The sequence below is a fragment of the Centruroides sculpturatus genome, unplaced genomic scaffold (assembly GCF_000671375.1).
Source record: "Centruroides sculpturatus isolate CEXI.00-Female unplaced genomic scaffold, Cexi_2.0 scaffold1919, whole genome shotgun sequence".
NCBI lineage: Eukaryota > Metazoa > Arthropoda > Arachnida > Scorpiones > Buthidae > Centruroides > Centruroides sculpturatus.
The window spans coordinates 30,106-49,519 of NW_019386175.1; the positions used below are offsets into that span (position 1 = coordinate 30,106).

The 19,414-nt window shown below is 26.1% G+C and overlaps 2 protein-coding genes and 1 long non-coding RNA gene across 4 annotated transcripts in view; all 3 read right to left on the reverse strand.

The window, feature by feature from the left end:
- Nucleotides 1–660: 660 nt before the first annotated feature.
- On the reverse strand, nt 661–12,247 carry LOC111613928. Its single transcript, XM_023355275.1, has 7 exons — nt 12,191–12,247; nt 11,415–11,583; nt 9,630–9,756; nt 6,504–6,560; nt 4,700–4,776; nt 2,293–2,419; nt 661–1,007 (listed from the first exon to the last, which is right to left on the reverse strand). The coding sequence occupies exons 1-7, from the start codon at nt 12,228–12,230 to the stop codon at nt 978–980; spliced, it is 627 nt and encodes a 208-aa protein (XP_023211043.1). The 5' UTR covers nt 12,231–12,247; the 3' UTR covers nt 661–977.
- Nucleotides 12,248–15,981: 3,734 nt separating this feature from the next.
- LOC111613926 lies at nt 15,982–16,777 on the reverse strand. The gene is made up of 2 exons (XR_002754848.1): nt 16,666–16,777; nt 15,982–16,094 (listed from the first exon to the last, which is right to left on the reverse strand). It is a non-coding gene; the product is annotated as an uncharacterized LOC111613926 (long non-coding RNA).
- A 701-nt stretch (nt 16,778–17,478) lies between these two features.
- LOC111613927 (guanine nucleotide exchange protein smcr8a-like) overlaps nt 17,479–19,414 on the reverse strand; it is a 42,038-nt gene continuing 40,102 nt past the window's right edge. For both annotated transcript variants that reach the window (XM_023355274.1, XM_023355273.1), the window contains exons 14-16: nt 18,302–18,408; nt 17,618–17,730; nt 17,479–17,532 (exon numbers count right to left, since the gene is read on the reverse strand). In XM_023355274.1, the coding sequence (XP_023211042.1) occupies nt 17,522–17,532; nt 17,618–17,730; nt 18,302–18,408 (231 nt within the window). In that variant the 3' untranslated portion in view covers nt 17,479–17,521. The remainder of the gene's footprint in view (nt 17,533–17,617; nt 17,731–18,301; nt 18,409–19,414) is intronic.

The following is a 19,414-nucleotide window of genomic DNA, read 5'->3' on the forward strand; positions in this document are numbered from 1 at the left end:
TTTAAGGACTGTGTACACACCTCTAAAATTGTTCAAGATAGCTGCCAAATTGGCAAAATGATCAGCCTGTTTCTTTCAGTCCAATGATGCCATCTCTCAAGCTTGTCCTGAATGCATGCTGGTGTTCAAGAACTTTTAAACAATAGTTACACTGAAAATACTGAACATAGTCTCTAAGAACCTTTTTATGTGATACCAGGATTGCAAACTTAAGGCACTCTTTTAGCAATTTTATTCTCAGTTCAACTGTAATTATTTGTATCCTTGTCTGAAGCATAGCCATATGCTAAATTTAACAGTAATCAGACAATTCTATCTGTATGTGCAATGTTTTTTGTCAGTTTATTTTGTCAAATTTGTGTTGAAATTGTATTTTATACCTTGTATTTTTCATATTCAATTATTGTTGTCTGTTTTGTAATGATGAAAATAATTACAGATTATATACATTTATTTATTTTAATTACAGAATTTACATCATCATCATAAGCATCCAACAATCAACACATTATAATACATAAACTTTAAAAATTAGTGAATCACTAAAAAAAATTCAATTTGTACTCTGATAAAATGAATTAAAAATATACAATATTTACATATTTCTATTTAGTAACAATATTTTAAATAAACAGAAAACACATGATGTATTATTTAAAACAATCCATAAAACTTAATTTTTTTCAATTCCAGCAATTACATTTTTTTAAAACAATAGGCTAAAAAACATTAAGAAGTGATTAAAATCTTTGCTTAAATTAATATTGAAAATTAAATACTATTTTGAATAAAACTATAAAATAAATTGTATGTAATAACTATATTTTTCATTTTAAAAATTGAATTTGTTTTAATTTAAGTAGATTGTTTACAGCTTTACAGGTATAATTCCAAAATTAAAAATTTACTTATTAATTTAAAAACATCCTAATTTATAACTAATAATATAGAGTATGCTATGCAAATTATTATATTTGTCATGTGTTTCTCAGGCATTCTCCTAATTTCTGAAATAAATAATAATAATAATACAATTAATAAATGTTTTACACAAAATTCATCAATAAATAAATAAATTATATAATACTAGAAGATAAACAGCGTTGCTTGGGCAAAAAGTAACGATAGCGAAGATTAAGATTATTAGATTATAGTCGATCTTACCCATGTTCATGGGTGCAAGAATTAAGTTCACCCATTTCCAAGGCTAATTAAAAAATTTTTAGATGAGTTTAAANTTATTATACAGAACCTTACAAATCTGAACTTTTCATTAATCCAAATAAACCTCTATAATCATTTGTTTGGTTTGGAATGCACTACAATTTTATCATAGGAAAACTTTGAATATATACAGAGTCCTTATCTTTCAAACAACTCTCTCTTTTGCACATAGTACTTCTTACTCTTAAAATCACTTTTTGTATATCAAATTTGGGTTTTCATAAATTTTCAGCTGACAAACAAAAACTTTAAATTGTTGTGTACTGGTGCTTTCAGTCATTCTTGGTTTCAGTAACATAATAATAATTTTAGTCTGCTTATTACTTAATCTATGATTTTAACACATTAAATAGTTTCAATTTTATAAAATTTACCACAAAGGTAATATCATATAATTAAGATTGAAGATAAAGTTATTGAAATAGTTCCTTGTTCCAGAATACATTCTATGATGTCTGACCTCCCTTTTTATCTACTTGGTTGCCAACAATTTAAAAATTTTCTTAAATATATCCAATTTAAAAAATAAAAATTTTTGAATTGGAGCAGAGACAGACATAATCTTTCTTTTCCATCCAAGCAGCCTTATAATGTGTTATAATGTATAAAACACTAATGAGTGTTTTGTACATTATAACACATTCACTGTGTGAAAAACTAAACTTTTCCTACTTAAAATAAAAAATTATAAAATCTCTTATTAACTATCCAGGAATAGAACTGAATCATAACATGCAACTCCATTGCTGGATTTTCAGACATTTGACTGTCATACACATTTTAAGGGTTGATATAGAATATATACTGATTTTCAAACTTAAATGACTCAAGTGTTAAAAAAATTTTGGTCAGCATTAAATTACATAATTATAATTGTCACATCATTATTTTTCAATAAAAACTTATGATAAAATATAAATGTGTTGTAATAGAATTTACATGTAAATAAATAAACTTAGCAAAAGGTTTTAGTTAATAAAAAAATTTGACAAATTATGATTAAATTGCATTATAAAAAATTAATTTATCTTCTTAAATTTACCATAATTTAAAATTAACAATTATTACCTGTATGATATGAAAATCATGTTTTGAAAAGCCATTATTTAAAAAGTAATCTGTCACTTTAATTGTTTTTTCTGATATCATACCACATAACCAAAACTGGACTTTCATTTCAATATCAATCAAGATACTGTAAGTTAAAAAAAAAAAAATACAAAGATTATTAGTCTAACTATATTATTTATGAATTAATGATTAGTGTTAACATAATACAGTAGTTTTAATATGAGATTTGTCTAATTAATAATGAATTTTTGTTTTTTAAATAAAAAAATTCACCATTAGTTAAATTATTAATAAATTAACACTTTCAGGTCTGATCTTTTAGGTGTCATGATTCTGTGGATCGACCTTTGTTGANGTTAACATAATACAGTAGTTTTAATATGAGATTTGTCTAATTAATAATGAATTTTTGTTTTTTAAATAAAAAAATTCACCATTAGTTAAATTATTAATAAATTAACACTTTCAGGTCTGATCTTTTAGGTGTCATGATTCTGTGGATTGACCTTTGTTGACCTTTTTTAAAATCCTTCGCATTTGAAAATGAATAACTTTATGGTTTTTATGACTAATCTATATTTGTTGATACAGATTTGATTGTTTATATAAATATTATCTATATAAATGCAAAAATCAATTTTTTTAGCCTTTATTTATAATTTCACCATTTGAAAAATATGCACTCAATTCTAATTGTGTAATTGTTTATTTTCATTCTATTTATTGTTTTCCGTCCTTTGACAAAGTTTTATGTGCATTGTGCAATGAAGTATTAGTTTTTGTTTCATTTATATGCCATTCTGGTAAATATGCAAATTTGCATACTATAAAGAAGTGCATTAATCCACAATAATTTGATGCTTAATTTAATTTAATAATTTGATGTTTTTAATTTGATATACTTATTTACTTATTTGTATTTACATTTTAAAAGAATGAAACATTAAATTATTTAATNTCTCTAACTTGAAGATGTAACAATAACTTTTCTCAATCTTGTAGCATACTTATTTCTAAATTTAAACAATTTAACACTTTCCTCTTAAATACTTCACTGCAATGAAGTATTAGTTTTTGTTTCATTTATATGCCGTTCTGGTAAATATGCAAATTTGCATACTATAAAGAAGTGCATTAATCCACAATAATTTGATGCTTAATTTAATTTAATAATTTGATGTTTTTAATTTGATATACTTATTTACTTATTTGTATTTACATTTTAAAAGAATGAAACATTAAATTATTTAATAATAGTAATAACTTAAAAAAAAAAAAAAAAAAAGGGAAACCTTTCATTGTAAAAAAAATTTAATAAAAGTCACAAAATTGTGATATCAATTTAACATTCAAATCTTAAAATTTTGTCAATAGATGGAGCTATACTTACAAAAGGGTGATTACCATAGGAAACACAAGCACACACATTTAGACCAAAGATTAAAAGAAATTACAGGTATATTTCTGGATCAAAGGTCAATCTTGTATCTTACACAAGAGACTTTTTTGAATTATTGTAATTTAACATATGTGCAGATATCCATAAAAATATCTATTTTCCAATAGTAAAACTAAGATTTTTAGAACAAAAAGACAAAGATAATTTTTATTTAAATAATCTTGTATAATTTATTCTGGTCAATCTTTACTTATGTGCATAGTCATGGCCACACAGTGGGGACCCACATTCTAACCCAGGGATGGCCAACAGTTTTTGCCCTCAGGCCATATTGGAGAGAACTTTTTCCACAGGCCGAACCAGAGGCTGCCCTAGGAAATTTTTGAGATGGTGCGAGACCTCATTGTGGTGTCACCCTGTAGAGACTAAATTGTACGTAGGGATTACAGATACATTTTTCACATTATCATGCATTATCAACATTCTACTCAGTGCTAAACTTATTTGTAATGGAGCGTTAACTCTAAATGCTCAGTGAGTTGCTGACCGACCCTTTTTTTTCTTAAGGCGTCAGAATTATTCTTCGAGCTATTCGGACTTAACTAGCTATTTTTGAAAGATTAATCACAGGCCGCATAAATTCATTAGACGGGCTGTATGTTGGCCATGCTTGTTCTAACCTAATCTAACCTATTCTAATAAATTACCAATTTTTTGGTAATTTATTAGAATAGGTTAGGTTAAGTTAGAACGTGGGTCCTCACTGTGTGACCATGATAGTGCACATAGGTAAAGATTAACCTTTATTCTTTTGTGGGAGTAATATCACCATACAAATTGAAAAAATAAAATATAATTAGAAGAAAAAATTTTTAGTTTTGAAAGCAATACAACTTAAAATATTCATTTAAACTAAATATTACTTCAAAGAAGAATTATTTTTGAAATTTGGGATATATATTGCAAATATTTTTATCTATTAATATTTCATAATAAAATTTTTACCTGATTAATATAGAAAATATTGGTCCATTTTGAGGAAGACATTTAAGTTTTTTATCAATATCAGCTAACAAACAACCCTGTAAATACAGTTTGTTTTATAAACTTTTAATTTATATTGTAGAAAACATATATGTTTTCTACAATATAAATTTGAATTAAATATTTGTATAGAGATATAAATAAACTTTAAAAATATTACAGAAAAATCTTTTATAATAAAATTTTATTAACAACTTAAGTATTAATTAATACCAAGCTTTATATTTCGATGAAAATGTATTAAACTGACTATTCAAACACAGTAAAATTAATTTTAAGGACAAACAAGAAATATATAATTTTTATTCTTTGTTCTAAAAAAAAAACTGTACTAATGTTGATTTTATTTGTTTTACACAACTGCTCACTTTTTAATATATTTCTTAATACAAGTTATAAAATTAAATTATAATAATGTAATACAGTCGACCCCCTATAACACTGTTGATAATTCCGTTTTATATGAATTTCATGTTGTACGAGTCACTTAGATTTTACAAATACGTGAGCTGTTCACTGCCCAGCACACATATTTGTAAAATCTAAGTGACTCATAAAACATGGAATTCATATAAAACAGAATTATCAACAGTGTTATAGGGACATCGACTGTACAAGTAGACATGTCACTATCTTTACATAATTTTAATGATTAACTAATCATAACATTAAAAAATTATGCTCCCTTAATTAATTACCATAACTGCTTATAATCTGCATTGACATATACTCTGCACCTTGGAAACTGCTATTGAAAACATGTCCTTTAACTAGTGTACAGTTTAGAAGATAATCTCAAACAAGGTTCCCTCTAAGCTGCATGGCTGCGAACAAGAATTTATGTGCTGCGCAGGTGAGCGTGCACACTGATTTGAATTGTTGTTTACAGATTTGTCACTGTCTGCGACATGATTATTGCTATATATATTTCGATTAAATACATTAAATCATTGACAAAAGATAATATTTTGTATGGAAGTATGTTTTAAAATGAATTTTAATCTTTACTTTATAATTAATTATTTTAATTTTTAAAGGAAAATATAAGATTGTCTATGTTTCTGCTCAGAAAAATTTTTTCTCACAATCTGCTTAGAAAAAATTTTTTTGCTCACAGAAGTACATGTCCCGCTCAGCTACAAAAAAAAATTAGAGGGAACATTGGTCTCAAACATTTCGTTTTTTCCCCAATTTCTTCCATACTTTCCAATTTATTACAGATGTAATTATAAAATAAGTGATAAAGAAAAAATGGAATATTTGAGACTGAACCATCTAAACAGCATTAGTATCAAATATATTAATAACTACTATATTTATTTAACCAAAATGAGCTTGCTCCCTTATATGATAAAGATCTGACAGACTGTAATAATCAGACCATCTAATAGAATGCTAAAATTCCATTTTGTTCATCCAATTACTGTTTAGAAAAAGTTAATAGAAAATTTATTTTACTGATGTTCTCTAACTTGAAGATGTAACAATAACTTTTCTCAATCTTGTAGCATACTTATTTCTAAATTTAAACAATTTAACACTTTCCTCTTAAATACTTCACTGTTATTAATTATTGTTTTCACATCTATTCTGAATTAATTTCAAAAATCTAAAATACTTTGCCATATAAATTAATTAATACAAGCTTTCATAAAATTATTTTTCAAAATTCAGGAAAAGACTTACTTTCATTTAAAAACACAAATTTTCAAATAGTAATAAGACAATATAAATATTAATATGAAGATCAAAAAATAAAACTTACTGAATAATGAGGTCCAGTAAATGAATAGCACTTCAGATCTAAAATTGTCAAATGATCCTAAAAATAACCATTATTATGAATAATTTATAAATACAATGGTTATTTTTTTTCAACTTCCACCAACCCAGAAAAACAAGGATGAAGAACAAAACCACTTTATTTGTAGAATGTAGTTACAGTTTTCACCTATTTTTCCACATAATTGCTTTGTTGATTCAGGCAGACATCATACCGTGACACCAACTTTTGTATACTCATGTCGAAGAATGTTGCCACCAGGCCATTCAGCTAACCTTTAACACTGTCAGTCAGCAGTATACAGGAAACTTGAAATTTGAGGAAACTCTTCACTGAGCTCAGAAATCGTGAACCAATGCCTTTCTCACACAAATTGATCCACTTTGTCCACCAAATCATCAGTCATCACACACTTCTTCCCTTGACTGCCCTCATCATAAATGTTGTCATGTCCTTGTTTGAATTTCCTGCACCATTCATGCATATATCCATTGCTCATGAGGTTCTCACCATACACATTACACATCCTTCAACGAATTTCACCTCCATTCTGCCCTTTGGCCTGTAGAAATTGAATTACTATTCATACTTCACAGTTGGCAGGAGACTAGATTGGCATCATCACGTTTACTGCAGAGTAGCAAATGTTTAAAATAGCTTGGTACGACACTAAGTAGTGAGGGAATATACTATTTACTAGGTGTGCACCCTATCCCTGTCTCACATACTTCCAATTTTTTTTCACGTGCTAGTGGAGGTTGAAAAAAAAACTAACCCTCGTATATCATTTTACTTTCAAACATTGAAACACATTCAAATTTATAATTTTAAATTTAACAATTTTTAAAATTCTTTAATTCATAACCAATAAAATATAATGGTTTAAAAATAAAATTATATATAGTACAGATAATCTTCCTTTAAAATAATTTATTTGCAATACAATAGTTATAAATTTGTATATATTGTATATCAGAATTACACTTATACTTTCAATAATTTAAACTTTTAAATTTTAAAATAAAAAACTAATACAAGTACACAACCGGCATTATTCACATTTAATAAATATAAAAAATAATAAATACAACTTTACAAAAATAAAACTTTGCATTTCGTCCTTCCTTTTCGCCATTCACACTAAATAAAAAACTAATATAAGTACATAAAGTATGATATTATGATTGTGGCATTAACAGCAGAGGACACTATCTGTTTTACATGTTTTTGCAGAGGCAGTAGCCTCAAAAGAAAGGTTGTCTCAGAAACTTTATGAATTTTTTAAGAACTGCTGATGGTGTGAATGGCGAAAAGGAAGGACAAAATGCAAAGTTTTATCTTTGTAAAGTCGTATTTATATTTTTTATATTTATTAATTATTATTTGCAAGTTTAACATTATTATATTATTATTACTTAACCTTTAAAGTTTAGAATATATCCTATTTATATAAACAAAATAACAATAGTGAAAGAGAAAGTATCACTGAAATGCAAGGCAATGTTTGTAGTATAAATAGATTAATATGTCAGTTTTAATTAATAATTTACTAATCATTAATTAATTAATATAAAAATATATACAATAGTAACAATCACAATTTTTATTCATTTATAAATATTATGATAATAGACTAAAATAAAATAAAAGGCCAAATACTTTATTAAAATGTTATCAAAAAATAGATTTGCCTTTAATGTTTTTGATCATAAAGGCTCATTTTCGAAGATTGGTTACCACAAAATAATAATTTAAAAATTTCAGATTCTTAGAAAAAGAACAAAGGTTAAGTGTTTTATGGTAGTAATTTACTGTAATTTACAATAATAATATGGACAAAATGCATACTGTTTGTTTTTAGTAATTATTTTAAGATTTTGTATAGTTTTGAAAATAGTTATTTTGCAAATACATTCTGAAAATAAGTTTCAACAATTGAGAACATTAAAGTATATCCACTTTTTAATAATATTTCTAATGAAATAATTAGATTCTCAGTATTTATTTACTATGACAATGACAGAAATTTTGATTTTAATAAAAATCATCATCTAATTGAAAATTATTGAAACAAACGTAATTGTAATCTGTAAAGAGGAGTGAAGAGAAATTATAAATACAATGCTTTAAAAAAAGTTATACAGGGTGAGTCAAAAGTCCCATGCAACCCTTTTTCATTCCAAAAGTACTGAAGATATACCAATTTTGTTAATGTAGTTACATAGGAAATTGGAACATGGAGAATTTGACAGAACATTTTTTGACAACCTTAAAAATTATTTTTAAGGTCATTTAAAACAAAATCACTTTTACTCCTCGTGAATTTAAAGTTCATTTTTAAAAAAGATTAATACCTTGAACATTTGTTTACACCATGCTAATTTAAGAATTCAGAAAATGGCTTTAGACTAATTAAACAGTGCTCTTTAAGTTCATTATTGGAACTTTTTCATTGCCTCTGTTTTTTTAAAAAGAAACAATGTTAAGTGACCCTGAAAGTGATTTTCGAGATCAACAAAAATATTCCATCTAATTCTCGATGCAAGTGCAAGTCTTCCTATATATATAAATTAATAAAACATGTTTTCAATACTTTTGGAATAAAAAGGATGCAAGGACTTTTGACTCATCCCGTTCTAATAACTTTAAATAATTTCTTATGTTTTCCTGGGAAATAAATATTTTTTTAAATTTATAAATTATATTGAAAAATAATCAAAGTTTGTCAATAATTTCAATATAGCTAACATTCAAAATTCATCAAACTTAGAATAAACATTTAAGGAAAAGTGTTTTCATAATGTTTATTTTGGCATTTTCTCAAGGTCTTAAATTTATCTTATTTTATAATCAACAATTTAAAAATTTTAAATACAGTTATTTCTCTCTAATAATTTTATTGGCCATTTGATTCAACTCTGATAAATCTTTTAATTGATCTGAAGAACTTTTTTCTAACATATGAATTTTGTTTAAATCCTTACTTTTTAAAAATTAAATTTCTAATTCAAATAAAAATATAGATATCATTATTTTGTAAATTTTTTTAAACAACATTATCTCATCCTTTTAAAAATATACTATAATTGTAAATAAAATTAAACTTACTATTCTGGATGAAGGAATTAAAGTATCTATACTATTATTAGGTGTACAACCTAGTCCAAGAATAGCTAAATTATCTAACTCAGCTTCTTTAATAGGACTAGTTCGCCATAATTCCATCCATGCAAGTCTAAAAAAAGCATTGATTTTTTTAAATTTATATCTTATTAATATTTAAAATTATTTTACTAATAATAAAGACAAAGAAAATATCAAAAATTAGTTTCTATGGTATTTGATAAGTAAATAGTACTTATTGATGTTTTGATACTTCAGTAACCAATTTCATAAATCAAATGAAAATATTCCATATTAAAATAATAATTTCAAGTAATAATGACCATACACATGATTTTGGTTCAGTTTAAAGTCTATCCTTTTTTAAGATTCCAACCAGATATAATTCATGTAAATATGTAAAATAATAATGCTTTACAGTTTTGTTTATATTTTATGTCATTACCTATAAATCTGTCATTGCTCTGTTTTAAAATGATTTTCAAATAAGCCAAATACAGGGGTTCCCCTATTATCTGAAAGTAGTGTAAAATCTTTCAGTAGTAACTTTTAAGGTATGAAACTGCTTGTTTCAAAAACTGATCAAACTATCCAAGACTCCCTTTACATTCCACTTTTGTAAAACTTTCATCACCATTGTTCATTCTTTCTTTTTGTCTTAGCTTTTTGAAAAGATTGATGCTTTTCTCTTAAATAAGGATAACTTAATGGAACTGCACACTTTGTACATACATGAATCCACAAATGCAATACACTTTCGATTTTCTCACTTTATACTTGTTAACAAATGTACAAAATAAATTGAATTAAACACAGTTGCCTAAAGACAATTCAAAGTTATTGTGACTTGATGCTGAATTTAGTTCCCAGGGAAAAAGCTTGGAGATGCTTCTCATGTCTCAGGGAGCTCACTACTACTTAAACAACTAGCTGCAAAACAAACACAAAGTGCTATTTTTGTTTTTCACCTTTTCATAAAATCAAAAATTGTCTTCAAATTTCTTCTGGTTAGTGAAAACAGGTACTAATATAGATCTTTCATAAAAGCAAAGTAGTGTAAAGCAAACATAGCTGAAAGCTCAGAGTCTGAAGAATCTGAGTGGTACAACAATATCAATATTGAAATTCTCCCAAATGCAGAGGAGCTGCGTCAGTATATTCAAGCAGATGACATTATAATCAATATAATAAATACTGATTCTGACATCATAATGAAAGTGCAAGAGGGAGCTAGCCATTATGATGATATGGTGATGAATGCAAATTTGGAACCTATTTGTATGCAAAATGAAGCAATTGCCACTTCAAAAATATAACCACAATTCTTCGAATCATCTTCCCAAAGAGAAGACATGACATTTGCAACTATCTCATCTCCAGAATGACTTAAACAACATGTATTCAAAAATGCCAGACTCAACAAAATTGCTGACTTTTTTAAGCATTAAAAGCAATAGATATATAATGTATAATGTAATAAAGGCTCAATGCATTAATGCATATAATTATCATACTGTATTTTTACATGATTATCTCAGACACCATGGAACCTGGCTATATCGTCATCCTGGTTATAATGACATCCAAGGGAATGTCATTATAACCAGATAATCAGGACTGACCCCTTGAATGTCATTATAACTGAGTTCAACTGTATTAGTATGATAATGATTATAAATGTTATTGATTTACATTAAATTATTCCAGACACATACTGTACATAAATATAGACATTTTATAATTGCAATATCAATCATATACAAGACATACCTGTTTTTTCGGGGCACTAATAAACCTAAACATTTAACAAAAACACGTATCTGAGTTTCAAACTCATTGTTGTTCTCTCCAACAATAACAATAGGACGACCAATCAAAACTGAGTAGAGAATATGTTGTGTAAAAAAGAATTTCCTTAATATTTCAAGAAAACAATGTTCTGAAAAATAATTTATAATAAAACAATATTTTAATATCAGAATATATATAATTTATTTTAAATAAATGTATNAATCTATTCTAGGGTATACGTTCGTTCTTCTTCTTGCTTCTCGTACTCCCAGCATAACAACAAGTGACCAGATCACAAAGTGTCTGATCCTGCGGTCCCTCTCCTACCACACAGGATTGTATAACTTATCTAGTGAAAATAATATATACAGAAATTTTTATCAAACTAAGATAATCTATTGTAAAAATAAAAATTAATAATCCAGGAGAAAATGTACTGGGAAAATTACAAAACACATTTTGAAGTCTTTTCCATATTGATTCATAACTCTGGAACACAATGAAACTAGTAAAGTCAACTCTTGTGTTCCAATGGTTGTGAATGGATATGTAGAAGACTTCAAAATGCTTTGGTATTTAGTCTTCAATTTTCATGCTTTTTGTAGAATAATTTATATTTGTTTTATGTTATTCACTTTATCACAATTCACTTAATCATATATTCTATCAAATTTAATGTGCTAAAAAAAAAGTGAAAGAAAATTTTTCAAAAATTCAAACATAAAAAAATTATTAAAAAATGCATATATACTTACCACTACCATCAGAATGATACTTCTCTATAACATCCCACATTTTCCCCAATGATAATCCATGCCTAAACATAGCAAAGTTTATTAAATTTATTTTTCTAGTACAATAATGTAACATATTAATTACTAATTATGTCAATAACTTAATCTTATTTATGGTTCAATCATTTCAATGGAAGCAACTGTATCACAAACACTCAGCTGATCCAAACTGGTTTTAGCCATTCTTACTGTAATCTATTAAAAATATATATCAGTCAAATGACTTTTGGGCCACTATTTCATATACAGTAATGTTCTTTTATATATTTTAAATTTTTCATTCAATAACAAACTTCATATACAGTGGTGCCTCATGTAACGTACTTAATCCGTTCCAGGTGCACGTCCTTTAAGTGAAAAGTCCGTTATACGAAATGCATTTTCCCATAAAAATACATGTTAAAACATATAATTCGTTCTGCAGCATAAAATAACCATACCATAAAAAAATGAAAATGGAGCAGTCACCAATTATGCCGAGTAGTCAGATGTTGTGAGGAGGTGGAGGAACACTTTTTTCATACATTCATACAGATACAGACTTTTTACACATTGCAGCAGGTCTCTTTTTATTGTTTTTTAATCGGAGTCAGATTTAGAAGAGGCTACCGGAGCTTGCATGGTCAACTCCTCTTGTTTCATCCTTTGCTTTTTGACAGCTGGCTTCTTGAAAACATGTCCAAGGTGGTCTGTTTCTCTCTCTTCAACACTTGTTGGAAATGACGGGCAAAGGTGTCATTGTAGAGATCATTGATCCTGTTGGCCCCAGCTCTGTCTGGATAATGAGTGTTGGTAAACTCCTGAACCTCTGCCCATTTGACAAGGAAGTTTTTGTCAACTTTCACTCCTTCTGATGATTTCTTGCTTTGTTTCAATTGAAATCACCTTTCTGTTTNGAGTATTAAATTTAACTTGAAACTCTAACTCAGCATTTCTCAAAGTGGACAATAATGCCCTCTTGTGGGCAATGAGTAAGTCTAAGGGGGCACTGGAAACAGGGTACTGAACGGCAACCAAAGGCAAAATTGGGATCACTGAAAGCCGTTCCCTTTCCTCTGTTAAACTGATAAGAGGAAACATTGCATTTAATGGTTTCCAGATGTTAAGAACAATGTACAGTAAGGGCACAAAGTGTGAGATTCATAGAAGTTTTCCTAAGAATATTTCCAATCCTTTCTCACACAAGAGAAAATGGGTTAGGGGGCGTTGGGTATAACTTTATGGAACAAAGGGGGCGGTGGATCGAAAAAGTTTGGGAATCACTGCTTTAACTCAAAGTTGGAATTATATTTACCCTTAAACTTAATGAAGTTTTACTATATTATTTATATCTGTAAAGAATTTTTAAGTATTTCATTATTTTTCTGTTCTTATAAAGTTTATAAATAAAAAAACAATGAAGTTAACTAAATGTTAGTCTTTAAAAATTGTGAGCTTGAAATTCTTTATTAATAATACAAAGGCACAGAATTTGTTTTCTTTCATATTATTTTTAAATAGTATGCATTATTAAAGAATATATCATTTTAAATTTATTGAAATCAACAAATTATACAATAGTTATATAAAAACTATTTTATTGCATAACATACAATAAAAAAAGCATTTATATAACTTACAACTGAAATTTTAAATAAATTTTTTTATTAAATTAATTAATTTACTTAACTAAAGTAAACACATACAGTAGAGCATCGATTATCTGACTCAATTGAGGACTCAGATTAGTCGGATAACTGAAAAATTTGGATAATCGGAAAGAATGAAAAAATACATTATTAGCATAGTACATTAGTATATCCTGTGTAATTAGTATATCGCTACTAACCAACTTTGCATTGAATTTTCATCGATGTTAAGCCCAACAATTTTTTTTTTTAAATAATAATCGTCGCTATCGTTAAAAATTATTTTTAAATTATTTTATTGCTCACGAAACAAACAACCACTCATAATTAGAAAATTAAGTCTCGTTTAAATACTGGCCTCCCTTCAATGGTCGAGTCGATGTTGCCCGCTAAAACATGCAAAAATTTAACGAAAATAATATTAAAGTAGCCAAGACATAGCCAAATATTGTAGTGCCACATCACTGTGGACATTTGAAATTTGCCGATTAGAATGGTTGGTTAACCGATGTGATGGTTAATCGGGGGTCGGATAATCGATACTCTACTGTATATAAATTTATTTGTTACTTATCTGATCTAATATTTAATCAACACATTTTAAGATCAAAATATATAAATTTATTGTACCTTTAAACCATATAAATTCAACTCTAGATTCATAAAAATTCACATATTACTTATTGATAAAAAATGTTTAAAAAATGAGGGAAAAAGTTGTAAAAGTTATTGTAATTAACACAGAAATCTCTAAAATCCAGCAAAACTCACTTTACTGAAATTTAGTGGTTTTTGTGTTATTTTGTATTATATCCAGTCAATTGTTATTGTTATTTCTTTTAAATAAATACTAAAAAACATTTTCTTAAAAATATTCTTATTTCTTAATAAAAATGAAAAAAGTCTTTTCTCAAATAAAAAAACACATTTTTACTTTACAGTGGTTTTATTCCAGTGTGACACTTTATATAAAAAAATTTTTTTAATATAGATTATTTGAAACTGTTATTCTCCAGCTTTTTGAAATAATAAATGTAAAATTTTTGTTTCTTTGATTTCTTGGATATAATCATCTTGCTTAGATATATCATTATTGTTCTTTTCCAGGTATGTAAATTCTTCAGTATTTTTAAATTCATATTTCAAATTCATATTATATTAATTTTAAACAGTTTGTAAATGTTACGGCTAATGGGGATCTTAGCCGGGCACAAGTTCAAGGTGGTAAGTCCATATCCCAAGGTTCAAATCTATTCTAGGGTATACGTTCGTTCTTCTTCTTGCTTCTCGTACTCCCAGCATAACAACAAGTGACCAGATCACAAAGTGTCTGATCCTGCGGTCCCTCTCCTACCACACAGGATTACTCTCGCAACGACCACTGTTTCTGTGGCAGGGAGGCTTCTGCCTTATGGATGTTTAGTCATAATCCCACGAATAATAGCTTTGCAACACTGGCCACTCAACCAAGCACATGTACAGTACCAAGTGTCCGTTACAGTAAATTATAATATATCATTATTAGAAGTAAAAAATTTTTAAATATTTTAAATATTTTTAAGAATTAAAAGATAATTACTAATGATATATCTGATGTTTAAATATGTTTTATTATTCATAAATTAAAATAAAACTATTATATAAAATTATTAAACCAACAATAATCATGATATGCATTTATGAATTCTATCACGTCATTATTATAGTTTTTAGTAATAATTTTGCAGATTCAGATAATGGCTAGGGTTGCCAACTCTACCAAACTCACTTGGAGATTCCTAAAATTTAAAATTCTTTATATTCTTCAATTCAGGCTTATTTATCTTGTATCTACTCAACATAACAATCAACTTTTGAGTTTATATTAAAACAGAATAAAAAATAGGAAGTGGTGTTTTGATATTAATAAAAATGAAAAATATCAAATTCTTCAAAGCTTTTACTCCTGGAATGGAAAAATTGCAGAATTCACTATTTGGGAGTTGGTCAGCTTACTAACTGCATAAATAAATCTTTCTGGTTCCAGTGTTAGAAAGTTTCTTTATTGTAATGAAAATTTTAAAAATAATAAAAATTTTCTAATTATTTCTTATTATAACAGTTATAATTTAAATACAAGCTTACTTTTCAATTTTCCATCACTACTTCTTTGTTGAGAAAGTAAAGTATTTTCTTTTTTATTTGAATTATATTTAGAGGATGATTTAAAACTTGGATTATTTGGAATTTTACATAATCTGAAAAATATTTAGTATTTAGTTCAAAAATTTTTAATATTACTGGTAATATTAAAAACCAGTCAAAACTGCAAACTAATAATAAATAAATTGAACTTGAAATAAGTTCAAACTATTCATTTTTAGAAGAAACAGAATTTTTAAAATATTCTGAAGATAAAAAATAGATTAAAAAATAATTAATAAATTTTTTATACATTATTATTTATAAAAGCCTTAAAATAAGCATAAATTTACATAAATTATATGATGTTATATATTAAAATACAATACTATTTAGTTAGTGTCTTTGGTATATGTAAAAAATATTGTATAAAATTCATGTTCAGATAATTTAGAATTCCATTTATATTTCTAATTTTTTTATTCTTTTCAATTCTTCCATTTTTAATAAGTAAATTAATTAACCTGATTAAAAAACTAGAAAAATCTTGTTTCATAATTTTATAATTATTTTCTTAAATATTTTTTTTTATATTTATACACACAAAAAATATTGTAATTAAATTCCAATAATAAGTAATTAAACTAAAATAAAACATTCACTAATATTATTAGACATAAACTTTACCTGCAATCCATATCTGAAAACAGATTTAAAAACTCTATGTTGACTTGCATAAATTGCATCATTTCTGAAATGTTGAGAGAGTGAGGAATATCTGGCATTATAAGATCCTGAAAAACAGATGTGTTATTTCATCAATTAAATCATATTTGAAATTTTTTTATAAAAAAAATGAAAAATTATTTAAAAATCAAGTGTTAGTATTCCTAACATTTTTGAAAGCATTCAAAAAATTGTATTTGTATTAACCATTTTAAATACGTTTTTTACAAATAATAATATTGTTTTACATTAAAAATAACTTCAACAATGCAAAAATACATATGTCGTAAATATGAAGTAAAACTGCATATATGGCTTTAACTATTGTAAAATCATTTATAGTATTGAATGAAGTTTTGCTAAAATTTTTCAGAATAATTTATCCTTTCAGAGTGAAACAAAATTATCTTAATCTATACTAATATTATAAAGAGGTAATGTTTGTAAGNATAATCATGATATGCATTTATGAATTCTATCACGTCATTATTATAGTTTTTAGTAATAATTTTGCAGATTCAGATAATGGCTAGGGTTGCCAACTCTACCAAACTCACTTGGAGATTCCTAAAATTTAAAATTCTTTATATTCTTCAATTCAGGCTTATTTATCTTGTATCTACTCAACATAACAATCAACTTTTGAGTTTATATTAAAACAGAATAAAAAATAGGAAGTGGTGTTTTGATATTAATAAAAATGAAAAATATCAAATTCTTCAAAGCTTTTACTCCTGGAATGGAAAAATTGCAGAATTCACTATTTGGGAGTTGGTCAGCTTACTAACTGCATAAATAAATCTTTCTGGTTCCAGTGTTAGAAAGTTTCTTTATTGTAATGAAAATTTTAAAAATAATAAAAATTTTCTAATTATTTCTTATTATAACAGTTATAATTTAAATACAAGCTTACTTTTCAATTTTCCATCACTACTTCTTTGTTGAGAAAGTAAAGTATTTTCTTTTTTATTTGAATTATATTTAGAGGATGATTTAAAACTTGGATTATTTGGAATTTTACATAATCTGAAAAATATTTAGTATTTAGTTCAAAAATTTTTAATATTACTGGTAATATTAAAAACCAGTCAAAACTGCAAACTAATAATAAATAAATTGAACTTGAAATAAGTTCAAACTATTCATTTTTAGAAGAAACAGAATTTTTAAAATATTCTGAAGATAAAAAATAGATTAAAAAATAATTAATAAATTTTTTATACATTATTATTTATAAAAGCCTTAAAATAAGCATAAATTTACATAAATTATATGATGTTATATATTAAAATACAATACTATTTAGTTAGTGTCTTTGGTATATGTAAAAAATATTGTATAAAATTCATGTTCAGATAATTTAGAATTCCATTTATATTTCTAATTTTTTTATTCTTTTCAATTCTTCCATTTTTAATAAGTAAATTAATTAACCTGATTAAAAAACTAGAAAAATCTTGTTTCATAATTTTATAATTATTTTCTTAAATATTTTTTTTTATATTTATACACACAAAAAATATTGTAATTAAATTCCAATAATAAGTAATTAAACTAAAATAAAACATTCACTAATATTATTAGACATAAACTTTACCTGCAATCCATATCTGAAAACAGATTTAAAAACTCTATGTTGACTTGCATAAATTGCATCATTTCTGAAATGTTGAGAGAGTGAGGAATATCTGGCATTATAAGATCCTGAAAAACAGATGTGTTATTTCATCAATTAAATCATATTTGAAATTTTTTTATAAAAAAAATGAAAAATTATTTAAAAATCAAGTGTTAGTATTCCTAACATTTTTGAAAGCATTCAAAAAATTGTATTTGTATTAACCATTTTAAATACGTTTTTTACAAATAATAATATTGTTTTACATTAAAAATAACTTCAACAATGCAAAAATACATATGTCGTAAATATGAAGTAAAACTGCATATATGGCTTTAACTATTGTAAAATCATTTATAGTATTGAATGAAGTTTTGCTAAAATTTTTCAGAATAATTTATCCTTTCAGAGTGAAACAAAATTATCTTAATCTATACTAATATTATAAAGAGGTAATGTTTGTAAGTTTGGACGTAGGGGTAATCTCCAAAACTACTCATCCAATTTCAAAAATTCTTTCACCAATATTTAGAATGGAACTTCAGGGTGGACATAGGCTGTATATTATTCCGTTAAACATTCATATAAATTAAAAGATATCATCTAGGGTTAAGGCTTTTATGTCCAACAGATGGCACTATGAGTATGATGACCTAAGTTTGCTTTTCTGTGAGGCATTATGCTTTTCTGTGAGGATGAACTAAAGCAGATCATCATCTATCTATCTACTGTATATAAATAAAAATGTAATGTTCGTTTGTTCCTACTGATTCCTTTGAAACTTTGACACATCATTGCATTCGAATACGTACAGTACAGTACGTGTTTTTATATAATATACATGTTGAAATTCCCCACACTGGGGGGAGATGGACAGAATTAAGGCTTATTCTAAAGAACTCTGCTTCTATTTATACTATTTTAGATGAGGTTTTTTGCTTTTTTGATTGGATTTTAATAGGGTACGTCAAAAGAATATACACTAAAACGGGATTTTTCAATATTCCCCTTGCGGGGGAGAGAGACAGGATTAAGGCTTACCGTGAAGAACTTGGCTTCTATTGTACTATTTTAGAAGCCCATCCTATTTAG

What these genes read in the sequence shown, in the direction of transcription:
- LOC111613928 (XM_023355275.1), bottom strand. Translation starts at nt 12,230, where the DNA reads ATGTGGGATGTTATAGAGAAGTATCATTCTGATGGTAGTG. An exon ending in TAATTCCTTCATCCAGAATA is followed by an intron (nt 6,561 to 9,629) that starts GTAAGTTTAATT and finishes GGTTATTTTTAG; the next exon opens with GATCATTTGACAATTTTAGA. An exon ending in ATGATTTTCATATCATACAG is followed by an intron (nt 1,008 to 2,292) that starts GTAATAATTGTT and finishes TATTTATTTCAG; the next exon opens with AAATTAGGAGAATGCCTGAG.